The following is a 27937-nucleotide window of genomic DNA, read 5'->3' as shown; positions in this document are numbered from 1 at the left end:
CACAGTCTCTAGGTACCAGGGCACTAATTGTCAGCAACTCCTGTAAAGTCAGTACCTAAACTCACGCTTTTTAACCTCACTTATCACACTCAATCCCATAAAGAAGGTTAGGGGAAGGCAGGCAGAATTCTTTCATGGAGCCCAGTCTAATGGTACATCCACCTATGCCCCAATCCAAGCACGCCACTCCACAGGACACCAAGAGAATAGGAGAACTGTGTACCTGCTCCTACTTCTACCCATGAATTCCAGTCTAAATGATGTCACTGATGCTCACCATGAATCTACTGAGAACAAGTTCTCAAAAAATACTCGCAGCCAGACGTGGTGGCTCAAGCCTGTAATCCCAGCACTTTGGGAGGCTGAGGCGGGAGGATCACCTGAGGTCAGGAGTTTGAGACCAGCCTGGCCAACATGGCAAAACCCTGTATCTACTAAAAACACAAAAATTAGCTGGGCGTGGTGGTGCACACCTGTAATCCCAGCTACTCAGGAGTCGGAGGCAGGAGAATTGCTTGAACCCGGGAGGCGGAGGCTGCCATGAGCCAAGATGGCACCACTGCATTCCAGCCTGGGTGACAGGACGAGACTCCGACTCAAAAAAAAAAGATAAAAAAAGATTATAATACCACATTTTTACTGCACCTTTTCTATGTTTACATGTTAAGATATATACTTACCATTGTGTTACAACTGTGTACAGTAACATGCTGTACAGGTTGGTAGCCTATGGGCAATAAGCTCTACCATATAGTCTAGCTGTGTGGGAGGCTGTATCATCCAGGTTTCTGTAAGTACACTCTATGACGTTCACACAACAACTAAATCAGGCAGCAATACATTTCTCAGAATGCATCCTGTCGTTAGCAATACATGGTTGCACTTACATAAAAGAAAATTTCAATGGCCTTTAAATTGTGACATTTCTTTTTTAAATATTGTGGTGAAATATACTTACCAAAATTTACTATTTTAAGCATTTTTAAGTATATAATTCAGTGAACATGACTTTTCTTTTTTATAGAGACGAGGTCTTGCTGTTACACAGGCTAGTCTCAAACTCCTGGCCTCAAGTGATCCTCTTGCCTCGATCTCCAAAAGTGCTAGAATTACAGGTGTTAGGCACCAAGACCAGCTGCCTTTTGATAACACTTTCCCCTTTCTATAATTTTTCATCAATCAGTATATGTCCTTTTTTTTTTTTTTGAGTCAAGGTCTCACTCTGTTGACTAGGTTGTACTCAAACTCCTGGTCTCAAATGATCTCGCCTCAGTCTCCAAAAGTGCTGGGCTTACTTACAAATGTGAGCCAACAAGACTGGCTGATGATTTTTTTGGTTTTGTTTTTGTTTTTAGATGGGGTCTCACTGTGTTGCCCAGGCTAGACTCCAGTGGCATGATCACAGATCACTGCAGCCTCAACCTCCCACACTCAAGCATCTTCCCAAATCAGCCTCCAGAATAGCTTGGACCACAGGTATGCGCCACCACACCCAGATAATTTTATTTTTATTATTATTATTATTAAGACAGAGTTTAGCTCCTGTTGCCCAGGCTGGAGTGCAATGGTACGATCTTGGTTCACTGCAACTTCCACCTCCCAGGTTCAAGCAATTCTCCTGCCTCAGCCTCCCGAGTAGGTGAGATTACAGGCATGTACCACCACACCCGGCTAATTTTGTATTTTTAGTAGAGACGGGATTTCACCATGTTGGCCAGGCTGGTCTTGAACTCCTGACCTCAGGTGATCAGCCTGCTATATTGAGCAGGCTGGATTGAACTCCTGGGCTCAAGTGATCCTCCCACCTCAGCCTCCTGAATAGCTGGGACTACAGGCATATGCCACTGCGCATGGCTCTAATTTTCTTTTAATCAAATACCATGTCCTGTTTTCTGTGAACCAGGCATTATTCTAAGTACTCTGTAACAATCTTATGAGAATACTTAAAAAAAATTTTTTTTCGAATGACAAATAATTGTCTATATTCATGGGGTACAATGTGATGTTTTGATACATGTTTATACTTTGAAATGATTAAACTATGAGAACACTTAAAATGAGAAATCTGAATTTTTTAAAGTAACTTGTTTCCAGCTCCATGACCTGTGCATGTAACGTTATTCTACACTGCCTTCACCTCACTGCTAAACACTTTGTATCTACTGACACATAAATGTGCCATCTGGTAAAATGACTAAGAAACTATGCTACCAACAATATGTTAATCATTTAGGATCTGCAAGGAAGATAATTTATAAAACCTCAACCTAGTGATTTTATTTTTTTTAATCTTTCTTTCTTTTTTTTTTTTTTTTCTTGAGATGGAGTTTCACTCTTACTGACCAGGCTGGAGTGCAATGGCGTGACCTCGGCTGACTGAAACCTCCACCTCTTGTGTTAAAGCAATTCTCCTGCCTCAGCCTCCCAAGTAGCTGAGATTACAGGCGCCCGCCACCACGCCCAGCTAAGTTTTTTTTTTGTTTTTTTTTTTTGTATTTTTGGTAGAGATGGGGGTTTCACCATGTTGGTTGGCCAGGCTGGTCTAGAACTCCTGACCTCAGGTGATCCACCCGCCTCGGCCTCCCAAAGTGCTGGGATTATAGGCGTGAGCCGCCACGCCTGGACTCAATCTAGTGATTTTAAGAGTATCTAATATTCAGTCATATGTAGGCCTAAAAAGCCCTGCACAATGGTTGATGTCAATAGCACTTACATTACTATTTAACAGAAAGCACAATGGAAGATTTTCTTTCCCTAAGTGGCTTTTTAATCATACTCAATGAAGTAAAAGAATAGGAGGAAAGGAATCACTACTATCTGGTTCAACTTTAGAAAGAAAATATTCAACTAATTATTTTAAATGTAAATACCCTGAAAAAAATACCATAAATATAAGGAAACAAGTTAAGAAACACTAAATCTAAATACTTAACTTTGATTTCAACCACCTAAATATATTAGACACTAGACTGGATAAGTGTTCTGTTCTGCATGTCAATGGAGTAGGGGGAGGGTTTACGGAAAGCGAGAAAAAAATGTTAACAAAAGGTTGTTTTTTTTTTTCCGTTTCTTTAACAAATTTAACACATAGGATTTAAGCTTTCTGAAGAAAATGTATTATTAAATTCAAATCACAACAAATAAGTGTAAAAAAAAATAAGCTGCCAGGATTGAAGTTTACAATGCTGCTAACATTTTCACACTACTAGGTATCTCTAGCAGGCATTTGCTGGCTTTGTATACTAAAGCCTGGCAGGAAAGACGTTCTTGTAGCCAGTTTTGGGGCTTGTTCTTTAAGATGTCCTAATTTAAATGCAGTTGTAGATTTCACACGTATTATGGTTTTAGAGCAAGTCTTGGTTGGCAATATTAAAGTAAAGTGATTGGAAAAAGCTTCTGCACTTTCTACTTGACATTCATAGCCTACTTCTCTATAATACCCTAGTTTTACAAAAGTTATTCACTGATTCTTGGGGATGGGTGCAGGAGGGTTTCTTTATAATTCCTCTCTCTGCATCATCTAGCCTATGTCCCATTAGAAATTTCAGGAGTGAAATTCTCTTGTTATGTGAACATATAATCCTGCTGTAAATCACACTACTGAATACTTTTGTGTCCAAAAGCATGGTTATTAGGTTATCAAGACATGTGTAACTTCTCTAAATTTATGTAGTTTACTACTTTATATGATGTTTGAAGTATGGCCTCCAAAGAATCACTTCTGTAATATGAAATGAAACAGTCAGCATTCCTTTACATTCAAACAAAACAGAACTGCTCATTAACATTTTGGAGACCTTGGGTAAAGGCAGGCTTATCTTGTCTTTTTTTTGGGTTGAATTATTGTGTGTTTCAAAGGAAGAGAGGCTGGTAAACGTATGTTAATCTAACTCTCTGAGCCTCGGTGTCCACAACTCTAAAGAGAAAAATACTGTCCTTACATAAAGGCAAAGGCCAGGTTATTTAGCTCCACAATGAATACAGAATACCTGACACAGAGAAAGGGCTTAACTAACGTGTATAGTGAGGTAGGGAGTAAGGGAAGAAGGATAGGTTGAGTTTTGAATATATCAGGTACACGGCAAGCACATGATAAATATTAACTGCACCAGAAATTTGGAAATACCCCAAATTAAATTTTAGACTGGGACAACTTCTTTCATCCAAGATGGAACTACAAGGACTGGATTTACTCTCTCACCTGAAAGAACTAAAAAAATTAGACAAAATATTTAAAATAATTTTTTATTTTCGAGACAGAGTCGTGCTCTGTTACTCAGGCTGGAGTGCAGTGGTGCGATCTTGGCTAGCTGTAACCTTTGCCTCCCAAGTTCAAGTGATACTCCTGCCTCAGCCTCTTGAGTAGCTGGGATTACAGGCGCACACCTCCACACCCGGCTAATTTTTGTATTTTTAGTAGAGACGCGGTTTTACCATGTTGGCCAGGCTGGTCTCAAACTCCTGGCCTCAAGGAATCCACCCACCTCCAGCCTCTGAAAGTGCTGAGATTACAGACATGAGCTGGTGCACCTGAAATAATTTTCATAAACTGGACACCAGGCAATAGAGGACAGGGACCCCCTGAAAAAGGAAAACAAATAAGGCAAGCCCTGTGACTGATCTAACTCACTGCCTGGAGAGTTCTCATGTCTCAGCACTAGAAAGGGAATTCAGGCAGACTTGACAGTCCCTCTGGGTTGAGAAGACGGAATTTCGGGCCTGGGAAAGCCAAGGCATCTGGAGTTCACAGTGCAAAATACAAGAGAGGAGAGAGATGCATAGAGAAAGCCCAGCTTTGAAGAGCTACAGAGGGGACCTTCTGCGTCTTCAGCTAAGCACTGATCAACACAGGAAAATACCTGAAGCTAGGGAAAGAACCACCTGAAAGGGGTAGAGGGAATAATCCCTAGATCTCACACAAGGACAAGAGAGGAAAAAAATCTTACAATTCAATGGACATCAGGGGAAATTTACCCTAGATTAAAGGTCGTTTTGGTCCTGCCTCACAAGGTTTAAAAGGATCAAACTATTCCACATAACATAGCTGTGTCCCAGAACACAGCTTAGGAGTATTCATAATATGAAAGAATCCAGCATAGAACAAGGTAAAATTAACGATGTCTGGCATCCACTCAAAAATTGCCCAGCATGGACTGAAGCAGAAAAATATGACTCTTACTGAGGATAAAAATAAACCAATAGAATTAAATCTATGAGTGACAAAGATGACAGAATTAGCAGACAAAAGCCAGGCACAGTGGCTCACATCTAAAATCCCAGCACTCTGGGAAGCTGAGTAAGGTAGGAGGATCACTTGAGCCCAGGAGTTTGAGACCAGCCTGGGCAACATAATGAGGCTCTATCTGTACAAAAAAATAAGTTAGTCTGCATGGTAGCGTGTGCCTGTATTCTCAGCTACTTGGGAAGCTGAGGTGGGAGGATCGATACTTGAGCCCAGGAGGTCGAGACTGCAGTGAGTCATGTTCACACCACCTGGGAGATAAAGGGAGACCCTGTCTCAATTAAAAAAAAAAAAAAGAAAGAAAGAAACTTTACCAAAATAACAGCAGTATTAGTCACTTTCCTTTCCCTTTTGTTATTTGATTTCAATTCTCTATAATGTGCCTACAGCTTTTTTTTTTTTTTTTTTTTTTGAGACCGAGTCTCATTCTGTCACCCACGCCGGAGTGCAGTGGCATGTCTCACCTCACTGCAAACTCTGCTTCCTGGATTCAAGCGGTTCTCCTGCCTCAGCCTCCCAAGTAGCTGGGATTACAGGCATGTGCCACCACGCCCGGCTAATTTTTATATTTCAGTAGAGATGGGGTTTTACCATGTTGGCCAGGCTGGTCTCAAACTCCTGACTTCAAGTGTTCTGCCCTGCTTGGCCTCCCAAAGTGCTGGGATTACAGGCGTGAACCTCCACGCCCAGCCGAAAATTTCATTTTTTATGAGTGAATAATATTCCACCATATGGCTATAACACATTTGGTTCACCCACTCATCTGCTGAACACTTGAGCTGTTTCTACTTTTTGGCTGTTGTGAAAACTGCTGCTATGAACATGGGTGTACAAATATCTGTTCAAGTCCTTGCTTTGAATTCTCTGGGGTATGTACCTAGAAGAACTGCTAGATCCTATGGTAATTCTATGTTCAGCTTTCTAAAGAACTGCCAAACTGTTTTCCACAGTGGCTGTACCATTTTCTATTCCTATCAGCAATGCATGAGGGTTTTATTCTTAAAATAATATCCATCTAACAGCTGTGAAGTGGTATCTCATTGTGGTTTTGATTTGCATTTCCTTAATGATTTAATGATGTTGAGCATCCTTTCATGAGCTTATTGGACAGCTGTATGTCTTCTCTGAAGAAAAATCTATTCAAAACTTTTGAGCATTTTTGAATTGGTTTGTTTTGTTGTTGTTTTGCAGTTCTTTACATGTTCTGGATGTTGATCCGTTATCAAATATATAACTTGTAAATATTTTGACCCATTCTGTGTGCTGCCTTTTCACTTCCTTAATATTTCCTTTGATGAACAAAGTTCTTAATTTTCATGAAGTCTAATTTATCTATGTTTATGCTTTTGGTGTCATACTTAAGAAATCATTGCCTAATCCAAGATTCATGAATATTTTCACTTATGTTTCTTCTACGAATTTTGTATTTTAGTTCTTAAATTTAGGTCTTTGATACATTTTGAGGGTTGTTTGTTTTTGTTTTTTTGGCCCATCTTTCTGCAGGATTTTTATATGCAACATAAGGAAAGGGTCCAACTTCATTCTTTTTAATATGATAATTTAGTTTTCCCAGCACCATTTGTTGAAAAGACTGTAGTTTCTCCATTGAGAACCTTGTCAAAAAAGTATCGATTGACCATATGTATGAGGGTTTATTTCTGGGCTCTCAATTCTAGTCTACTGGTCTGTATGTCTATCCTTATAGCAGTACCACAATGTTTTGATTATTGTAGCTTTGCAGTAAAGCTTTGAAATCAGAAGTACAAGTCTTCCAACTTTACTCTTGTTCAAGATTGTTTTGGCTATCTGAGGTCCCTTGAGATTTTTTACAACTTTTAGAATCCACTAGTCAACTTCTGAAAAAAGTACTACTGGAATTTTGATAGGTATTGCAATGATTGTGTATCAACTTGGGGAATACTGCAACCTTAACAATTCTAAGTTATAATCCATGAACACAGAATGTCTCTCCATTTATTTAGGTCTTCTTTAGTTTCTTTCAGCAACATTTTGTAGTTTCCAGTGTACAAGTCTTTTGCCGCCTTAATTTTATTCCTAAGTATTTTATTATTTTTGATACTACTGCAAATGGAATTTTCTTAATTTTATTTTTGGATTGTTCATTCCTTATGTATAAAACTATAATTTTTTTTTTTGAGACGGACCCTTGCTCTGTCACCCAAGTTGAAGTGCAGTGGCATGATCTCAACTCACTGCAACCCCTGCCTGCCGGGTTTCAAGCAATTCTCCTGCCTTAGCCTCCCAAATAGCTGGGATTACAGGCCCCCGCCACCACACCCAGCTAATTTTTGTATTTTTAGTAGAGACAGGTTTTCACCATGTTGGCCAGGCTAGTCTTGAACTCTTGACCTCAAGTGATCCGTCTGCCTCGGCCTCCCATAGTGCTGGGATTACAGGCGTGAGCCACCACACCGGGCAACTGATTTCTGTATATTGATCTTGTGTCCTGCAACTTTGTAGAACTCATTTATTGGCTTTAGTGTTTTCTTAATGGATTCTTCAGAATTTTCTACATACAGAATTATGTCACATGCAAATGGAAATGGCTCTTTTTCCTATCTTTTCTTAGAAGTTGCAGCCAAAGCAATTAGGCTTCTTTTCTTTTTCTTGCCTAATTGCTCTGGCTGGAACTTCTGGTACCATGTTGATGAGATGTGGCAAAAGTAGGCTATCTTGTCTGCTTCATGATCTTAAAAGGAAAGCTTTCAGTCTTTCACCATCAAGTATTAGCTATGTTTTCATGTACGGTATGGAATATCATTTTTACTTGAAAGAATGACAAATAGACTAACTATGGCTATTCAGACTTGTATAACTGGCAGAGTGTTTCTCCAAAATGAAGTGCCCTGTCACCTGATGATAAACTGGCAGTTTTCATTGTCAATAATGAAACTCAAGCTTTTAAGCAAAATTTCATTTTTCAAACTTCTATCCACAACTATAAGCAACAGCTTCCCAATACCAAACTTTTCTAATGAGATTTAATTAATGAATTTAATGTTTTGATATGATATAATGATATATCAATATATGGAAAAATCTCTATAACCTACTGAATCAATATTTTCCAAGTGACCAATGTATGTTACGAAATCATGCACGAGTAAAATAATCATTCCAATTACAAGATAGCATGAATCTTAAAGTACAAAATGTTAATTGAAGCAGTTGCACACTGCAACTAACCTTTTAAGAAACTAATACTCACCTGGGCACATTGGCTCACACCTGTAATCCCAACACTTTGGGAGGCCGAAGTGGGCGGATCACTTGAAGTCAGGAGTTCGAGACCAGCCTGGCCAACATGGTGAAACCCCATCTCTACTAAAAATACAAAAATTAGCCAGGTGTGGTGGCACACGTCTGTAGTCCCAGCTACTCGGGAGGCTGAGGCAGGAGAATTGCTTGAACCCGGGAGGCGGAGGTTGCGGTGAGCTGAGATTGTGCCATTGCACTCCAGCCTGGGCGACAGAGCAAGACTCCATCTCAAAAAAAAAAAAAAAGAAAAGAAAAAAGAAACTAACACTTGTTCAGTTTTGGTAAAGCATGAATACCCCTCCCCCTTTCCAACTACATATTTGTGGGTAGCTGAATTTTCTTCATAAACTTCAACCAAAACATCACACTGTAACACACTGAATGCAGCAGATATGAAACTCCAGTTGTATTCTCTTAAACTACGTATTAAAAAGATTTGTAAGGCCGGGTGCGGTGGTTCACACCTGCAATCCCAGCACTTTGGGAGGCCGAGGCAGGTGGATCACGAGGTCAAGAGATCAAGACTATCCTGGCCAACATGGTGAAACCGTCTCTACTACAAGTACAAAAATTAGCTGGGCATGGTGGCGCGCGCCTGTAGTCCCAGCTACTTGGGAGACTGAGGCAGAAGAATTGCTTGAACCCAGGAGGCGGAGGCTGCAGTGAGCTGAGATCGCGCCCCTGCACTCCAACCTGGTGACAAAGAGAGACTCCGTCCCAAAAAAAAAAAAAGATTTGCAAAAAATGTAAAAGAATGCGTCTGTCTTAGTTTGGGCTGCTATTAACAAAATACCAAAGACCGGTTAATTTATAACAACAAAAATTCCAGCCCGGGCAACATAGTGAGATCCCATCTCTACACAAAAATTTAAAAATTAGCCAGGCATGGTGATACAGACCTACAGTCCCAGTTATGAAGAAGGTTGAGCAAGACCTTGTCTCTATTTCTTTTTTGTTTGTTTGCTGAGATGGAGTTTTGCTCTTGGCACCCAGGCTGGAGCGCAATGGCACGATCTCAGCTCACTGCAACCTCCACCTCCCAAGTTCAAGTGATTCTCCTGCCTCAGCCTCCCGAGTAGCTGGGATTACAGGTACCCACCACCATGCCCGGGTAATTTTTGTATTTTTAGTAGAGATGGGGTTTCACCATGTTGGCCAGGCTGGTCTCGAACTCCTGACCTCAAGTGATCCACCCGCCTCGGCCTCCCAAAGTGCTGGGATTACAGGCATGAGCCACTGCACCTGGTCCATTAAAACTTTTTATGTTAACATGTAATAGGCTTATTATTGTTAAGTGTTTAAAGGTTAAAAACCTAAATATTTTAAAATCTCTCGGTTTTAGTATCAAATATGGTAAATGTTGATCAATATGACCCATATATACAAAAGCTCTTTGAGGTCCTCAAAAATTTTTTAGAATGTAAAGGGGTCCTCAAACCAAAAGGCTGAGAGAAAAACTGCATTAATAAAAAAAAGCTCTAGACAAGCAGGCAGATATCTGGTTTAAAAAAAAAAAAACTGGTCGGGCAAGGTGGCTCACACCTGTAATCCCAGCACTTTTGGAGTCCAAGGCGGGAGAATCACTTGAGGCCAGGCATTCGAGACCAGTCTGGGCAACAAAGTGGGACCCCATCTCTACAAAAGATTAAAAAACTACCCAGGCATGGTGGTGTTGCCTGTAGTCCCAGCTACTTGGGAGGCTGAAGCAGGTAAATTGATTATCCTGGAAGAGGCAGCAGTAAGCTATGATTGTGTCACTGGACTCCAGTCTTGTGTGACAAAGCAAGACCCTATCTCACAAAAATAAATAGGCCAAGCATGCTGGCGCACACCTATAATTCCAGCACTATGGTAAGGTAAGGTGGGGCGGATTGCTTGAACTCAGGAGTTCAAGACCAGCCTAGGCAATATGGCAAAATCTCATCTCTACAAAAAATACAAAAATTCAGCTACTAGGCAGGTTGAGGCAGGAGAATGGCATGAACCCGGGAGGCGGTGCTTGCAGTGAGCCGAGATCGCGCCACTGCACTCCAGCCTGGGCGACAGAGCGAGACTCCGTCTCAAAAAAAAAAAAAAAAAATTAGCCGGGCGTGGTAGCATGCACTTGTTCCAGCTACTCAGGAGGCTGAGGTGGGAGAATCACATGAGCCCTGGAGGTTGAGGCTGCAGTGAGCCAAGACTGCACCACTGTACTCCAGCCTGCACGGCAGAGTGAGACCTTATCTCAAAAAAAAATTTTTAATTAAAAATAAAAAGCAAACCATGCTTGAAGCACTAATATAACCTACCACTACATTAGAATTTCTAAGAAAACAGATGATCTGATTATCAGGTTTTCATAATTAAACAAACCATAGTAATTTAATTACTGCTCTGCAAGCACTATTACCTTGTACAGGATGATGGTGAGAACTAACTGTGACTTTTCACCTTCATAAACTTCACCTTGGTGATTCTAACCGTTTTCCAGTCTTTCTAGCTAGGAACTTTGCACCCTCTCTAGCTAGGTTCACTGAACTTCACCATAATCTAGTGATCATATTACTACAATAAAAGGGAAAATTTTCAGAACTGTTCCTGTGAATCTGTGCTGTTACCTAAGAAGTTACCACATTTTTTTCTTCTTCTAAAAAGAATCTGAGGTCAGGAGTAGTGGCTCATATCTGTAATCCCAATACTTTGGGAGGCCAAGGCAAAAGGATCACTTAAGCACAGGAGTTTGAGACCAGCCTGGGCAACACAGTGAGACCCTATGTCCACAAAAAATTTAAAAACGAGCCAGGCATGGTGGTACACGCCTGTAGTCACAGCTACTCAGGAGGCTAAGGCAAGAGAATTGCTCGAACCTGGGCGGCTGAGGCTGCAATGAGCTGTGATCACACCTCTGCATTCCTGCCTGGGTGACAAGAGACCCTGCCTCCCAAAAGAAAAAAAAAAAAAGTTTTTTTGATCAATTGCATATTCATTGTAGAAAATTTAAACCACCTCTAATTCTAATACTTACCGTTGTTATCTTGGTATCATTCTTTCTCGGTGTTGTTTTCGTATTTTAAAATACTTTCTACAAAAATGGAATATCATTAAACATACAATTCTATAGCCTAGTTAATATATTGTCATATCATTACTCTTCATCAGCAAAAAAAAAAAAATTTTTTTTTGAGACGGGTCTCACATCCTTGATCAATTCTTTTTTGATAAATTCCTAACAGTAGGCTGGGCGCAGTGGCTCATGCCTATAATCCCAGCACTTTGGGAGGGTGAAGTGGGCATATCACTTGAGACCAGCCTGGAAAACATCTCTCTTTAAAAATAAATAAATAAATAAATATCCTACCAGTGAACTTATTAAGCAAAATTCTAAATCTTATCTTCTTTTTGAGATTGAGTCTTGCTCTGTCGTCCAGGCTGGAGTGCAATGGCATGATCTCGTGTCACTGCAACTTCCACCTCCTGGATTCTAGCGATTCTGCTGCCTCAGCTTCCCAAGTAGCTGGGATTACAGGCGTGCACCGCCACACACAGCTAATTTTTGTATTTTTAGTAGAGACGAGGTTTCACTACATTGGCCAGACTGTTCTCGAACTCCTGACCTCAGGTAATCTGCCTGCCTCCGCCTCCCAAAGTGCTGGGATTACAGGCATGAGCCACCGCGCCTGGCTGAAAATTCTGAATCTTTTGATATAACCACCACCCCAGAAAGGTTAAACCAATTTCACCCCTAATGCGACCTGGTATGGCAATACTCATGTCCCTGCATCCTCTTTTGGAATACTCATCATAAATAGATTTGAGAGAAAAATTTTTTTAAAAAAAGTAGATTTGCCATTTTTGCCACTTTTGCAAGCCAAAAGAAACAATTATTTTAGGCCTAGCAAACTGGTTTCTTTCTTTCTTTCTTTCTTTTTTTTTTTTTTAAAGAGTCAGGGCCTTATTCAGTCACCAAGGCTATAGTGCAGCGGCTCAAGTGATCCTCCCTACCTCAGCTGCCTCCTGAGTAGCTGGGACTTCAGGTATGCATGCCACCACACCCAGCTAATTTTTCTTTTTTAAATTTTTTGTAGAGACAGGGTCTCTCTATGGTGCCGTGCTGGTCTTTTTTTTTTTTTTTTTTTTTTTGATGGAGTCTCACTCTGTCACTCAGGCTGGAGTGCAGTGGTGCAATCTTGGCTCACTGCAATCTCCACCTCCTGGGTTCAAGCAATTCTCCTGCCTCAGCCTCCTGAGTAGCTTGGATTAGAGGTACCTGCCACCACACCCGGCTGATTTTATATTTTTAGAAGAGAGGGGGTTTCACCATGTTCACGCTGGTCTCGAACTCCTGACCTCAGGTGATCCACCGCCTTGGCCTCCCAAAGTGCTGGGATTACAATCGTGAGCCACCGTGCCCAGTTTCAGGCAGGTCTTAAACTCTTGGCCTCAAGTGATCCTCCTGTCTTAGTCTCCCAAATCACTGGGATTACAGGAATTACACCATGCCTAGCCCCAATCTATTTCTTATTTGCTCACTTCTCTTCATTTTAAATTCCTCCTCCCTAGTCTAACCAATCTAACCTGGCCTAGAGTAATAACCTAGTAACCTATCCATCTATTTCCATCATTGCCACAAGACCTTACCTATTTTCCAGACAGCAACCAATACTATCACTGTAAAATACAAGTGGATCACATCCTTCACCTGTTCAAAAGTTCAGTGGCTTCCCATTGCACTATTTATCCAGTTGCTCAAACTAGAAATCTATCCAATTCATTAGCAAGTCCTGGTATGTTAGCTTTAAATACATCAAATTCTGCCCACTTCTTTCCATATCTACACCCACCACTTTGGTCCAAGCCATCATTGTCTCTCTCGTGGACTGAAAATCTTTTTCAGGACCCATGTTGCTGTCCCTTTCCTAAATGCAAGGACATTTTTAACCTAAGTGAAAATCTCTTCCCACCAAGCCCAAATTCCTGAACACAAAGATCTAAGCTGCCATTACCTACCAGAAGAATTTGGCACACTTATTGAAACCTATTTTCAGGGTGCTAGGAAAAGGTTATAGCTGCACAAACACTTTTGCCTAGCTTGTTAAATACTGTTCCACTGGATGATAATATGGAGGTTATGCTTTGGAAACTAATGGAAAAAGAGATAATATAAGCTTATAAGCTTCACGAAAAGAAGGGACTATGTGCTATTCAGGAGTAGTGCCTACCATAGACAAAATACTCAATACTAATTTTTTTTTCCTTTTCCTACCTCTAAGAAGGCAGAATTACATTAGAAAAGCTTAATCCTACTTGCACAATGAATACAATCAAGTTTTTAAAATTAACTGCACTGTATAATCCCATTCGGCTTCTACTGTAACTTCCTGTACACAAATGAAAACAGGTGCAAAACCCAGAAAGATCAAAGGCAAAACAGAGGCTTATGGTTTTACTTAATTCATTTTTTATAAAGTCTAAGAAAAATGAGGGCAAATTTATCTTTGGAGAACTTAAATCAGCAAATAATAACTAAAATAAAATCATGAAGCAACAATACTATACAATAATAGATAGAATTATGTACATTCTTTTTTTTTTTTCATTTTTTTTGAGATGGAGTCTAACTCTGTCTCCCAGGCTAGAGTGCAGTGGCACAATCTCGGCTCTGCAACCTCCACCTCCCAGGTTCAAGTGATTCTCCTGCCTCAGCCTCCCGAGTAGCTGGGATTACAGGTGCCCGCTACCACACCCGCCTAATTTTTGTATTTTTAGTAGAGACGGGGTTTCACCATGTTGGCCAGGCTGGTCTTGAATTCCTGACCTCAGGTGATCCACCCGCCTCAGCCTCCCCAAGTGTTGGCACTACAGGCATGACCCACTGCGCCCAGCCAATTATGTACACTCATAGAGAATATTTAAGAGACTGGCTCCTCAACGCCCAAAAAACTAGGAACAAACTCCCCCATTAACATGACTATGAAGTAACACATATGTCTCCCAAGCCACAGTCGATTAGTCTAGAGGTCTGCAACTGGCCTCTGCTGTACTAATCCCAGTACTTAACTTCTCCTTCCAGAGACTGGTCCAGGGACAATCAAATGCTCCATACCAAGCCAAAGTGAAAACTGCAACTAAGAGTCAGATCTTCTGCTACAGCAGAAACTCTTAAGATATAAAACTTGAGTGTAATAGAGACCAAACTTTTCTGCAATTTACACATTAATCTGCACTGAGTATGGAAGTAACACCAGAAGAATCAAAGAGAACAGACAGAGTCCTGGCAACATTTCAATCCTGGTTTCAGTTGTTCCTGAGGTTTACCTGCATTCTTGCCTTTAGTGCAATTTTTCTTTTTCTTTCTGTTTTTTATTTTATTTTTTTTTTATTGGTAACAGTCTCGCCCTGTCACCCAGGCTGGAGTGCAGGGGCGTGATCTCAGCTCACTGCAAACCTCCACCAACCGAGTTCAAGCGATTCTTGTGCCTTAGCCTCCCAAGCAGCTGGAATTACAGGTATATGCCACCATGTCCAGCTAACTGTTTTGCATTTTTTAGTAGATATGGGGTTTCACTATGTTGGCCAGGCTGGTCTCCAACTCCTGACCTCAAGTGATCCGCCCACCTCACCCTCCCAAAGTGCTGGCATTACAGGCATGAGCCACCATGCCCAGCCTCTTTAGTGCAATTTAAGATACTCATTTTTTCTAGAATTTTATGAGTCAACAAGTTTCTACTCTGGCTTATTCAAACTAGTTTTCTTTTCAAGATTCTTTCTATGTACTATATTTAACTAGCACTCAGCTGTCCACAACTCACCTATCAAAAAAAGAAAAACCACGAATGAAACATAAAAGGTCTCTAACATCTGTTTATGATAAAACAAAAAACAAGCAAAAAAAAAAAAAACTGAAAAACAAGACATGTAAGGAAACTTCTTTAACCTGATGAAAAGCCTTTACAAAAATCTCACAGCTTATATACTCAATGGTGAAAGGCTGAACATTTTCCTCCTCAATACCAAAAAGACAAAGATGGCCACTCCTGATATTCCTATTCAATACAGCCAAGAATAATTAGGCAAGAAAAAGAGATAAAATGCATCCAGAAAGAAAAGGAAGAAGTAAAACTACCTCTAATTGCATGGGACGTGATTTGGTATCTAGGAAAGCCTAAGGAACCTACTAAAAAGCTACTAGAGCCAATAAGTAAGTTCTGCAAAGTTGTGGAGTACCAGATCAATATACAGAAGTCAACTATGTTTCTATATATGAACCTAAAATTAACGATTCCATTTACAATAGCATCAAAACGAACAAAATAGGAATAAACTTAACTAAGAAGGCAAAAAAACTTGAACACTGAAAACTACAAAACATTACTGAAATACGTTAAAGAAGATATTAAAGAAGATATAAGTAAGGCCAGGCAAGGTGGCTCATGCTTGTAATCCCAGCACTTTGTGACGTGGAGATGGGCAGATTGCTTGAGCCCAGGAGTTTGAGACCAGCATGAGCAACACGACGAAACCTCGTGTCTACAAAAAAATACAAAAATTAGCCAGGCATGATGGTGCGCACCTATGGTCCCAGCTACTAGAGAGGCTGAGGTGGGAGGATCACCTGAGCTTGGGAGGTGGAGGTTGCAGTGAGCTGAGATTGAGCCACTGTACTCCAGCCTGGGCAACAACAGAGTGAGACTCTGTCTAAAACAACAACAACAAAAATGAATAAAAATGTAAGTGGAAATATATCCAGTATTCATTTAGTGGAAAACAGTATTGTTAAGATGGCAGTAATCCCCAAAATGACCGGCAGATCTAATACAATATCTACCAAAATTCCTGCTGCTCTTGTTTATTTGAGATGAACTCTCGCTCCGTTGCCCAGCCTGGAGTGCAGTGGCTCGATCTCGGCTCACTGCATCCTCCGCCTCCTGGGTTCAAGAGATTCTCCTGCCTCAGCCTCCAGAGTAGCTGAAATTAGAGGTACCTGCCAGCACACTAATTTTTTATAGAGATGGGATTTCACCACATTGGCCAGGCTGGTCTCAAACTCCTGACCTCAGGTGATCCACCCACCTTGGCCTCCCAAAGTGCTGGCATTACAGGTGTGAACCACCACACCCAGCCCCTGCTGCTCTTTTTGATAAGAAAACATTAGGGGTCGGGCACAGTGGCTCACTCCTGCAATCCCAGCACTTTGGGAGGCCAAGGCGGGCGGGTCACATGAGGCCAGGAGTTCGAGACCAGCCTGGCCAACATGGTAAAGCCCCATCTCTAGTAAAAATAGAAAAATTAGCCAGGGGTTGTGGTGTACATCTGCAATCCCAGCTACTCAGGAGGCTGAGGCAGGAGAATCGCTTGAACCCGGGAGGCGGAGCCAAGGTCATGCCACTGTACTCCAGCCTGGGTGACAGAGCAAGACTCTATCTACTAAAAAAAAAAAAAAAAAAAAAAAATTGTATTTGGGATCAAATTGACAGGCTGATTCTAAATTCATGCAGAAATTCAAGGGAGGTTGGGCACAGTGGCTCACACCTGCCAGCATTTTGGGAGGCTGCAATGGGCAGACCACTTGAGGTCAGGAGTTCGAGACCAGCCCGGCCAACATGGTGAAACCCTGTCTCTAGTAAAAATGCAAAAATTAGCTGGGATTGTTGGTGTGCACCTGTAATCCCAGCTACTCGGGAGGCTGAGGCAGGAGACTCGCTTGAACCTGGCAAGAAGAGGTTGCAGTGAGCCAAGATGGCGCCACTGCACTCCAGCCTGGGTGACAGAGTGAGACTTCATCTCAAAAAAAAGAAATACAATGGACCCAGAATAGCAGCCAAAACAATCTTGAAAAACAAAGCTGAGGAACTCACACTTCTTGATTCCAAAGCTTTAGTACAAAGCTACAGTAATCAAGATGGTGTGGTACTAGCATTAAGATAGATATGTAGATTAATGAAATGAAATTGAAGAGTCCAGAAATAAACCCTTACACTTCCTTCCTTCCTAAAAGGGCAACAAGTCCATGCAATTAAAAAGGACAGTCTTTTCAACAGATGGTGCTGAGACAAAGGGATATCCACATGCAAGAGAATAAAGTTGGACCTCTACCTCATACCATATACAAAAATTAACTCAAAAATGGATCAAAGACCTAAATACAAGAGTAAAACTATAAAATAGGAAAAAACAGGCCTCATGACCTTGAATTAGGCAGTAATTTCTTAAAAGTACAAAAACCAAATAAATACTGGTCTTCCCCATAATTAAAAACTTCTGTGCTTCAAGGAATACTACTAAGAAAGTGAAAAGATGACCCACAGAATGGGAGTAAAGTTTTGCAAATCATGTATCTGGTCTAGCATCCAGAATATGAAGAAAAATCTTACAACTCAACAATGAAAAGACAAATAATGCAACTTTAAAATGGGCAAAGGATTTGAATAGATGTTTCTCCAAAGAAGATATAATAGTCCCCCTTTGCATTCCAAGATGTGCAGATGCCTGAAACCACAGATAGTACTGAACCCTGTGTATATTATGTTTTTTCAATCTGATAACTAAGATAGCTACTAGGTGACTAACAGGTGCTAGTGTATACAGCATGGAGATGCTGTACAAAGGGATGCTTTACATCCCGGCTGGGATAGAGTAGAACATTGCGAGATTACATCACACTACTCTGAAGGGCATGCAATTCAAAATTTATGAATTATTTCTAGAATTTTCCATTTAATATTTTCAAACCATGGTTGACTGCAAGTAACCGAATCCAAGGAAGGTTAAACTGAGGATAAAGGGGGACAACTATATACAAACATCCAATAGGCACATGAAAAAGTATTCACATGCATTTCAAAACCTCAAGACACTTTACCCCTAGTAGAATGGCTATAATAAAAAAAGTCAATAGCAAGTGTTAGCAAAAAATCAGAACCCACATACATCGCTAGGGGAACGAAAAATGGTACAGCTACTGTGGAAATAGTTTGGAGGTTACTCAAAAAGTTGAACACAGAATTACCATATGACTCAGCAATTCCACTCCTATGTGTATATATATATACTCAAAAGAAGTGAAAACATATATGTATATATGTTTATATGGCTATAGCCATACAAAAACTGCCACATAAATACTCATAGCAACATTATTCAGTAATAGCCAAAAAGTAGAAATGACAAAAATATCATAAACAAAATATGGTATATCCATACATTGAAATATGATTTAGCCATAAAAAGGAATGAGGTACTGATACATGCTACAATATGGGTGCATTGTAAAAACATTCTAAGCGAAAGAAGACACACAAAAAAAAACCACAGAAGGCCACCGTTATGTGATTCCACTTACACGAAATGTCCAGAGCAGGCAAATCCACATAGACAGAAAGCAGGTATTAGTGATTACCAAGGGCCAGGGGAGATCCAGAGAGAGGAACAAAGGTGACTGCTAATGGGAGTGGGGTTTCCTGTGGCGGATGAAAATGTTCTGGAATTACAGAGGGGTGATGGTTGCCTGACTTTGTGAATACACTAAAAACCACTAAATTGTACACTTTAAAAGGGCGAATTTTATGGTATGTGAATTATATCTCAATTTAAAAACTGAATAGGAAAAAAAAAAAACCTCTAAGTAATCAAAAAGACCACAAAGATCATACGCAAAAAGCCTATACATTTTTCCCTGTTTACAAAAACCCTTTCAACCTGAGAAAGTTGATTGAAAAAATGAACTCCTTGATTCTCACTTGAAATATGTTTACTCTCATTTTACATATAATTTGTACAAATCTGGGTTCAAAGTCCATAAAATATTAAAAGCCTCATGTTAGGGGGAATAATACTGATATAGACAGGCACACTGACAGTGAGGTTTAAAAAGAGGCAAAAGAACTTGTCAACACATAATGAAGTCATTTCGTAACGGCAAATTAGACATAGTTGAGCCTTAACAACATGGGTTTAACTGTGTGGATTCACTTATACACAGACTATTTTTTCAATATAAGTCACACCAAGTGTGCCTGCCTCTCCTGCCTCCCCTTCCACCTCCTCCACCTATTCTGCCTCTACCACAGAAACACCAGTACTGGAATCTTCAGTACCAAGACAGCAGCCAACCCCTCCTCTTCCTACTCCTCCTCCTCAGCCTATTCAACATGAAGACAATGAGGATGAAGACCTTTATGAGGATCCATTTCCACTTACTGAATAATAAATATGTTTTATCTTCCTTATGATTTTAGTAACATTTTCTTTTCTCTAGCACACTTTATTGTGAGAATACATATAAAATAGAGGCCAAGGCGGGCGGATCACTTGAGGCCAGGAGTTTGAGACCAGCCAAGCCAATATGGTGAAACCCTGTCACTACTAAAAATACAAAAAAATTAGCCCAGCGTGATGCACACACCTGTAATCCCAGCTACTCGGGAGGATGAGGCAAGAGAATTGTTTGAATGCGGGAGGCAGAGTTTGCAGCGAGCCAATATTGCGCCATTGCACTCCAGCCTGGGAAACAGAGTGAGACTCCATCTCAAAAAAAAAAAAAAAAAATAGAAAAAAGAAATGCTCTTTAAAATAAACCTGTTCTATGACAGCCTATCAACTATAGGAAAAAGTCTAGAGGTCAAAAAACAGCCCTTTACAATCTGACTTCAACCCGTATTTCCAGCATATCTATCTCCCACAATTCTAACCAAACCAAAGTTCTCATTTTAAACATACCAGAGCCTCCATTTTCATGCCACTGTGTTAAAAGACTTTTCTTGACTTCTCTGCCTAGAAAATTCCTATTTATCCTTCAAACTCTAATTCAAATTACAAGTCCTCTACGCCACCTTCTCTAATGCCACTGGACAAAACTGTATTTGCACAACACTTTTTAAATGTTTCATTTATTTTAAGAAGAGGTCTCGCTGTGTTGCCCAGGCTGGTCTCAATTTCTTGTGCTGAAGTAATCCTCCCACCTCAGTCTTCTGAGTAGCTAGAATTACAGGTACATGTCACTGTGCCCAGCTCCCAATAGCATTTTGTACATATCTCTATAATTGCATTTGTCATATTACCTCAAATATGAATGCTGAACTTTCCATTTCACCTCCTAGAACCAGAACCTAGTTCACAGTACATGGTAAATAAAATTTTTAAGTTTTAGTACCTCATGAATTAAAATTATTTTTTAGAAACTCAGCAATAAAATATAAAATGACTAGTTAGCCAAAAGGTCCATACAGTCGAGGTTTTAACAAAAGTTACAAAGTTTGAATATTTAAAAGCAACAAAGTCCACTTCCAGATAAACTAGAAGTTACAAAGGCTCTTAAGGATTGAATTCACTCATCAGAATCTTTTTAAGAAAAGAGGGACAGGCCAGCTGAAGTGGCTCTCAACTGTAATCCCAACACTTTGGGAGGCTGAGACGGGTGGATCCCCTGAGGTCAGGAGTTCGACACCAGCTTGCTAATATGGCAAAACTCCATCTCTACTAAAAATACAAAAATTAGCCAGGCACAGTGGTGCATGCTTGTAATCCCAGCTACTAAGGAGGCTGAGACAGGAGAATCACTTGAACCCAAGAGGCGGAGGTTGCAATGAGCCAAGATCACGCCACTGCAATCCAGCCTGGGTGGCAAGAGCAAGACTCTGTCTCAAACAAACAAAAAAAAAAAAGAAAGAAAGAAAAGATGGACATTTTCAGTCCATTACTCAGACTACACCTGAGTAATTTGTTGCAATAATGATAATATGGATAATCATGTGCATAAAATTTTAATTGAGAGCTAGGGTTGCCAGAATCTAGGCCAACAGGCCTAAAGGAAAGGCAGACAACAAGGACACCATTTAGTATGTTACTGCTAGAGTCATGCATGGTAACCAGATGACTTCAGAAATAGTGTTCCTTCTAATTCAAGTCACTCCTCAAGAATAATTTACTCACTAAAAAATTCTAGTGGAATTATTTTATTACTCATTCTAGATGAGTTAATATTTAGTTCCAATTGAACAAAATAAAACACAATTACATCCACACATACAGTTTACTTATTTCTCTCCCAGTATGTAATTCACGACAGCTAAGCTAACAACATGCAGGATAGCCTATAGTTTCTGGTATGTAATTAATACAAAAGAGGGTCAGGCGCAATGGTTCACATCTGTAATCCCAGAACCTTGTGAGCCAAAGCGGGCAGATCACCTGAAGTCAGGAGTTCTAGACCAGCCTGGCCAACACAGTGAAACCCCATCTCTACTAAAAACACAAAAATTAGCCAGGCATGGTGGTGCACATCTATAATCCCAGCTAGTCAGGAAGCTGAGACAGGAGAATCGCTTGAACCTGGAGGCCAAGATCGCACCACTGCACTCCAGCCTGGGCGACAGAGTCAGACTCTGTCTCAAAAAAATAATGATAATAATAAAATTAATACAAAAGAATAATAGTGATCCTTCAAATATTTATTGAATTAACTGCATTCACCTCTACCTATTTTATTTGAAAAGTTACTTTTACCTATAAAGAAAATGTCATTTCACTTTGCTTCATGTTTTAAAAAGTTAAACTAGTGGCTTTTTCCCCTATATATCCCACACATAAATTTACCTAATATGCTACAGCTTTCGGCAAGATCTGCCCCTTATTTACTCCCAAACTTCACTTAACCCCAATCTTCTTTCTTCCAAACTCCCACCTACCCACAAACTTTCATGATCTTCAGGTTCTCCAAAGGACCTACTGCCTCCAACTCATTTTCATTACTATCAGTAAATGATTTTTCAGAGGTAAGCAAATCAATCAGAGTTAGGGATACTACAATGTCATCCATGGCAACCTTTTATATAAACTATACCTTTAAATCAAATGTCAACTTTCCATTCCTACTAACATAAAATTAAAACCAACTCAACTACTTCTATGTGTTACCCATTCAGGCAGTCACAGACCTGCATTATTATTTGTGTAGTATTTCTCCATTACCTAGGCTGAGAATTCTCCTCATACATTCTTTCTTTTCCCTCCTTGAAGAGGCTTATGGTTTGCTTAGTTTTCTTCATCAAATTCTCCATAAACACCCTAAAATACTCATTTTCTCCAAGTGTCTCCATCTTCCCCTCATATCTTGACAAGATAGTACGGAGATGCTGGTAGGTATCTGGTAGCAGGTCTAAGATATAAGGTGGGCTATTCTTTAGCGCCAGCTTTGGGTTCTGACACAACCGCACCACCTGCAACAAATGAAAAAGAAGGGCTATTACTTGGAGAATTTTAAGGACAGCTCCCTTTTTTAGGTTTAAGAAAGTTATGAAATATGTGCTCTTTTGCAAAATATGAAAAATACATGAGAATATAAGAAGCAGATCCATAACCCCATTGCCCACGGGCAATCATTTTAAAATTTTTAGTGGTCCTCCAGAAGAATGTGTTTTTAAATCCCTTTGAGAGACTAATAGTACAGATAACACACAGAACAAACAACTAGGGGAAAACAACCACATAAATGCCTAAAACATGCTAGATGAAATATGGCAAATTACTTTTAAATATACTACTGATCCCCACAATATTTTTATTTATTTATTTATTTTTTTTTTTGAGACACGGTCTCACGGTTGGAGTGGAGTGGAGTAACCACGGCTCAGTGCAGCCTCAAACCCCCAGACTCAGGTGATCCTCCCACTTCAACCTCCTGGGTAGCTGGGACTACAGCCATGCGTAACCACACCCAACTAATTGGTTTTTTTTTTCTTTTTGTAGAGACATGTTGCCCAGGCTAGTCCCAAACTCCTGAGCTCAAACAATGCCACCTGCCTCAGCCTCCCAAAATGCTGGGATTATAGCCACGAGCCACTGTGTCCAGCCTGACCCCTATAATAGACTAAAAAAAATTCCCAGGGACAGAAATAAAGGACATGACTGCCCTGGGAGGAAAATCTCTGTAATCTAGGGTCTTGAGCTTTGTTTGTTTGTTTGTTTGTCTGTTTGTTTGTTTTTTGAGACAGAGTTTCACTCTTGCTGCCCAGGCTGGAGTGCAATGGTGTGATCTTGGCTCACCGCAACCTCCGCCTCCTAGGTTCAAGCAATTCTCCTGCCTCAGCCTCCTGAGTAGCTGGGATTATAGGCATGCACCACCATGCCTGGCTAATTTTGTATTTTTGGTAGAGACAGGGTTTCTCCATGTTGGTCAGGCTGGTCTCGAACTCCTGACCTCATGATCCACTGGCCTCAGCCTCCCAAACTGCTGGGATTACAGGCGTGAGCCACTGCACCCGGCCCTTTGTTTGTTTTTTGGTTTTGAGATGGAGTTTTGCTCTTTTTGCCCAGGCTGGAGTGCAATGGTGCAATCTCAGCTCACTGCAGCTGCCGCCTCCCAGGTTCAAGCAATTCTCCTGTCTCAGCCTCCCAAGTAGCTGAGATTACAGGCGCCCGCCACACACCCAGCTAATTTTAGTATTTTTAGTAGAGATGGGGTTTCGCCATGTTGGCCAGGCTGGTCTTGAATGCCTGACCTTAGGTGATCCGCCAGCCTCAGCCTTCCAAAGTGCTGGGATTACAGACATGAGCCACCGCACCCAACCTGGGGTTTGAGTTTTAACAACCGGTTGAGGAACAGGAACAGAGAGGCCTTGGACCCAGTAAAGCATGGAGCTGAGAGTCCTACATTTGGACTCTCAGAATTTGTCTGGTAATTCTTTGTCCCATTTTTCACTTTCAACTTTTCTGAGTTATGTTTTAAGTGTTTCTTTTAAAGATCATATAGATAGAATTTAAAAATCCAATGTAACAATCATTGTTTCCTAACTGGTAAGTTTAGTCCATTTTGTGTTTGTCATACAAATAAAATTGGATTTATTCCTAACAACTTGTTTGTGCTTTCTATTTACATGGACTTTTCTGTGTCTGGAAAAGACAAACTAGCGGAACAGAAAGTCCAGAAACAGACTCACACATGCACATAAGGAAATTCAGTATCGGCGGTGACACTGCAAATCAAGAATACAAGAGAAAAACTATTGAAAACTTTGTTATCCATATGGGAAAAAATAAAACTAGATCCCTTACACATTACATGAAAATAAATTTCTCACAGCTCTCCTCAACTTCCCAAATTTGGCATAATTTCTCACTGTCTTGATCACAATTCTATCTATGTCTTCTAGCTTTTCTAGCTATTAGCAGTATATTTGGTTCAAAACAACCTAAGCTAACATTCATGGAAGCATAAGCCTGACATTCTCCTTTTTATTTCACATTTAAAAATACCTATTTTCTTATGTCACTGAAAGCTCATTATAAACTTTTTTGAGATATTTAAATAATTCTAGTCTATGGATAGACAATAACATATCTTAACCATCTCCCCCCAACTTTGTTTTAACATTTCTTTTGTTTTCAAGTCTTTACTACTGCAACATCACAGTGATGAACATGCTTGGGTATTTCATTCTTCTATACATCAGATCATTTCCTTAGGATAAATTCCCGTTTAATGACTAATGATCAAGAATTCTTCAAAAATTAGCCGGACATGGTGGCACACGCCTGAAATTCCAGCCACTCGGGAGGCTGAGGCAGGAGAATCACTTGAACCCAGGAAGTGGAAGTTGCAGTGAGCCAAGATCATGCCACTGCACTCCAGCCTGGGCAACAGCAAGATTCTGTCTCAAAAAAACAAAACAAACAAACAAAAAAACACAACTCTTCAAATGATAATATGAAAATTGTAAAACTAAATATGTCATTCTCAATACAACATTTCTTGGACTCTTGTTTTCTTAAGTTTTTGGGTTTTTTTTGTTGTTGTTGTTGTTTTTTGAGAAAAAGACTCACTCTGTCACTCAGGCTGGAGCTCAATCATACCTCACCGCAACCTCGAACTCCTGGATTCAAGCAACCCTCCTGCCTAAGCTGCCTGAACAGCCGGGATTAAAGGCTCATGCCACCACATCCAGCTAGCCTCATATATAAGCCTAGCAAACAAAGACAAGCTGAATCAACAAAAACATTCGGTTCATGAACATTTTCACAGCATTTTAGAAAGCTCTTCATTCTTATCAAGTGTTCAAGTCAAAAGGGAAGAACATGCCCAGGGAAAAAAGACTCCACCTCAGATGATAATTATATTCTAAGTACAACAGAGTTAATAACTCATATTAATAAAACAAATACAGACAGTTCCCAGTTTACAAGTGCTACATTCCAAAAGTAAGTCAGGTATTTATAAACAGACTATATTTTACAATAAAAATATTAAAATTGTAGTTTCCTATGTTAGTCTGTGGAAGGAAGTGGGGAAGACTGACACTGTAACTAGAGATTAAGATCCAGCAAAAACTGAAAACCAAACATGCTTTATATTAAGAAAGATCCAGAAGAGAAAAGGAGATAAGTGACAACTGGCCAACATGGTGAAACCCTGTCTCTACTAAAAAATACAAAAAAATTAGCCAGGTATGGTGGCAGGCACCTGTAATCCCGGCTACTCGGGAGGCTGAGGCAGGATAATCACTTGAACCCAGGAAGCAAAGGTTGCAGTGAGCCAAGACCACGCCACTGCACTCCAGCCTGGGGGACAAGAGCGAAACCATGTCTCCAAAAAAAAAAAAGAGAGAGAGAAGGAATTAGGAGTGGTGGTGGTGGTATGGGCGTAAGTCTCAGCTACTCCAGAGGCTGAAGCAGAAGGATTGCTTGAGTGAGTCCAAGAGTCTGAAGCTGCAGTGTACTATGATCACGCCTGTGAACAGCCACTGCACTCCAGCCTGGGCCACACGGCAAGACCTTGTCCCTATTTCCCTTTTCTTTTGAGATGGAGTTTTGCTCTTGTTCCCCAGGCTGGAATGCAATGGTGCGATCTCAGCTCACTGCAACCTCCACTTCCCGAGTTCAAGTGATTCTTCTGGCTCAGCCTCCCAAGTAGCTGGGATTACTGGCATGCGCCACCATGCCCGGCTAATTTTTGTAGTTTTAGTAGAGACAGGGTTTCACCATGTTGGCCAGGCTGGTCTCAAACTCCTGAACTCAGGTGATCCGCCCGCCTCGACCTCCCAAAATGCTTTGTGTCTATTTCTAAAAAATTAAAATTCAGCCTGGGCAACATTGCGAAACCCCATCTCTACAAAAACATATTAAAAAAATTAGGTAGGCATGGTGGTGGGCACCTGTAGTCCCAGTCACTCAGGAGGCTGAGGTGGGAGTACCGCTTGAGGCGGAGGTTGCAGTCAGCCAAGATCACACCACCATATTCTAGCCTGGGTGACAGAATGAGACTCTATCTCAAAAAAAAAAAAAAGAATATATTAAAAAATATATATTTTAAAAGAAGAGGACGCCTCCTAGAATAGGAAAAAAAAAAAAAAAAAAGAGTGAGCATAGGTTCAGACAGAGACCAATTTGTACATATGGAGGCTGTAAGTTAAAGGTTGTACCAGTTTTTATTTTTCTCAACATATTCATTCAACAAATATGTGTCAGGCACAGGGACACAGAAGTAAAAAGACAAGGTATCTGAATGTGAGAGGACTCAAGCAATAAAACAATAAAAATGAAGTCAACAAGAAAATTATAAGGTTTGCAGGGCGGCGGTGGCTCACGCCTGTAATCCCAGCACTTTGGGAGGCCAAGGCAGGTGGATCACCTGAGGTCAGGAGTTCGAGACCAGCCTGACCAACATGGAGAAATCCCGTCCGTAATAAAAATACAAAATTAGCCAGGCGTGGTGGCCCATGCCTGTAATCCCAGCTACTTGGGAGGCTGAGGCAGGAGAATCGCTTGAACCCGGGAGGCAGAGGTTGCGTGGAGCCAAGATTGCACCATTGCACTCCAGCCTGGGCAACGAGAGCAAAACTCTGTCTTTAAAAAAACAAAAAGAAAATTAAAAGGTTTGCTATAGAATTAAAATAGGCTAATATGATAAGAAAGTGCTGGTGACCAGTAGATAAAGCTTTTCTGATGCGACATTTAGGCTAAGAGTTGAAATTAGAGAAAAAAGGCAGCTACAGCAGAAGAGTAGCCCAAAAAGAAGGAACAACTACAGATGTTCCTCAATTTACAATGGAGTTACATTCCAATAAACCTATCCTAAGTTGAAGATATCACAAGTCAATAGTATATTTAATATACTTAGCCTACCAAACATCATAGCTTAGCCTAGCCTACCTTAAACATGCTCATAACACAGTAGCCTAGAGTTGGGCAAAATCATCTAACACAAAGCCTACTTTATTATCCAATGCTGAATAACTCATGTAATTTACTGAATACTGTACTAAAAGTGAAAACAGAATGGCAGAATGGTTATATGGATATTCAAAGTGCAGTTTCCACTGAATAGCTATCACTTTTGCACCATCATGAAGTCGAAAAATCCCAAATCAAACCACTGTACCATCAAACCATTGTCCTTCAATGGTCTTAAAGTGGAAAGAGGTTGAGATTTGTTTGAAGAATAGAAAG

General features: G+C 40.5%; 1 protein-coding gene across 2 annotated transcripts in view; it reads right to left on the bottom strand.

The window, feature by feature from the left end:
- Window positions 1–27937, bottom strand: part of CBL (Cbl proto-oncogene) — a 101755-nt gene that overhangs the window by 52550 nt on the left and 21268 nt on the right. The window contains exon 2 of one of the 2 annotated variants that reach the window (XM_002822604.3): window positions 22466–22713. In XM_002822604.3, coding sequence (XP_002822650.2) covers window positions 22466–22713 — 248 coding nt within the window. Of the gene's footprint in view, window positions 1–22431; window positions 22714–27937 lie in introns of those variants that run through there. The other variant, XM_054525243.2, reaches the window with a different exon arrangement.

The sequence above is a fragment of the Pongo abelii genome, chromosome 9, assembly GCF_028885655.2.
Source record: "Pongo abelii isolate AG06213 chromosome 9, NHGRI_mPonAbe1-v2.0_pri, whole genome shotgun sequence".
Classification (NCBI taxonomy): Eukaryota; Metazoa; Chordata; class Mammalia; order Primates; family Hominidae; genus Pongo; species Pongo abelii.
This window is presented reverse-complemented; position numbering and strand designations above follow the sequence as displayed.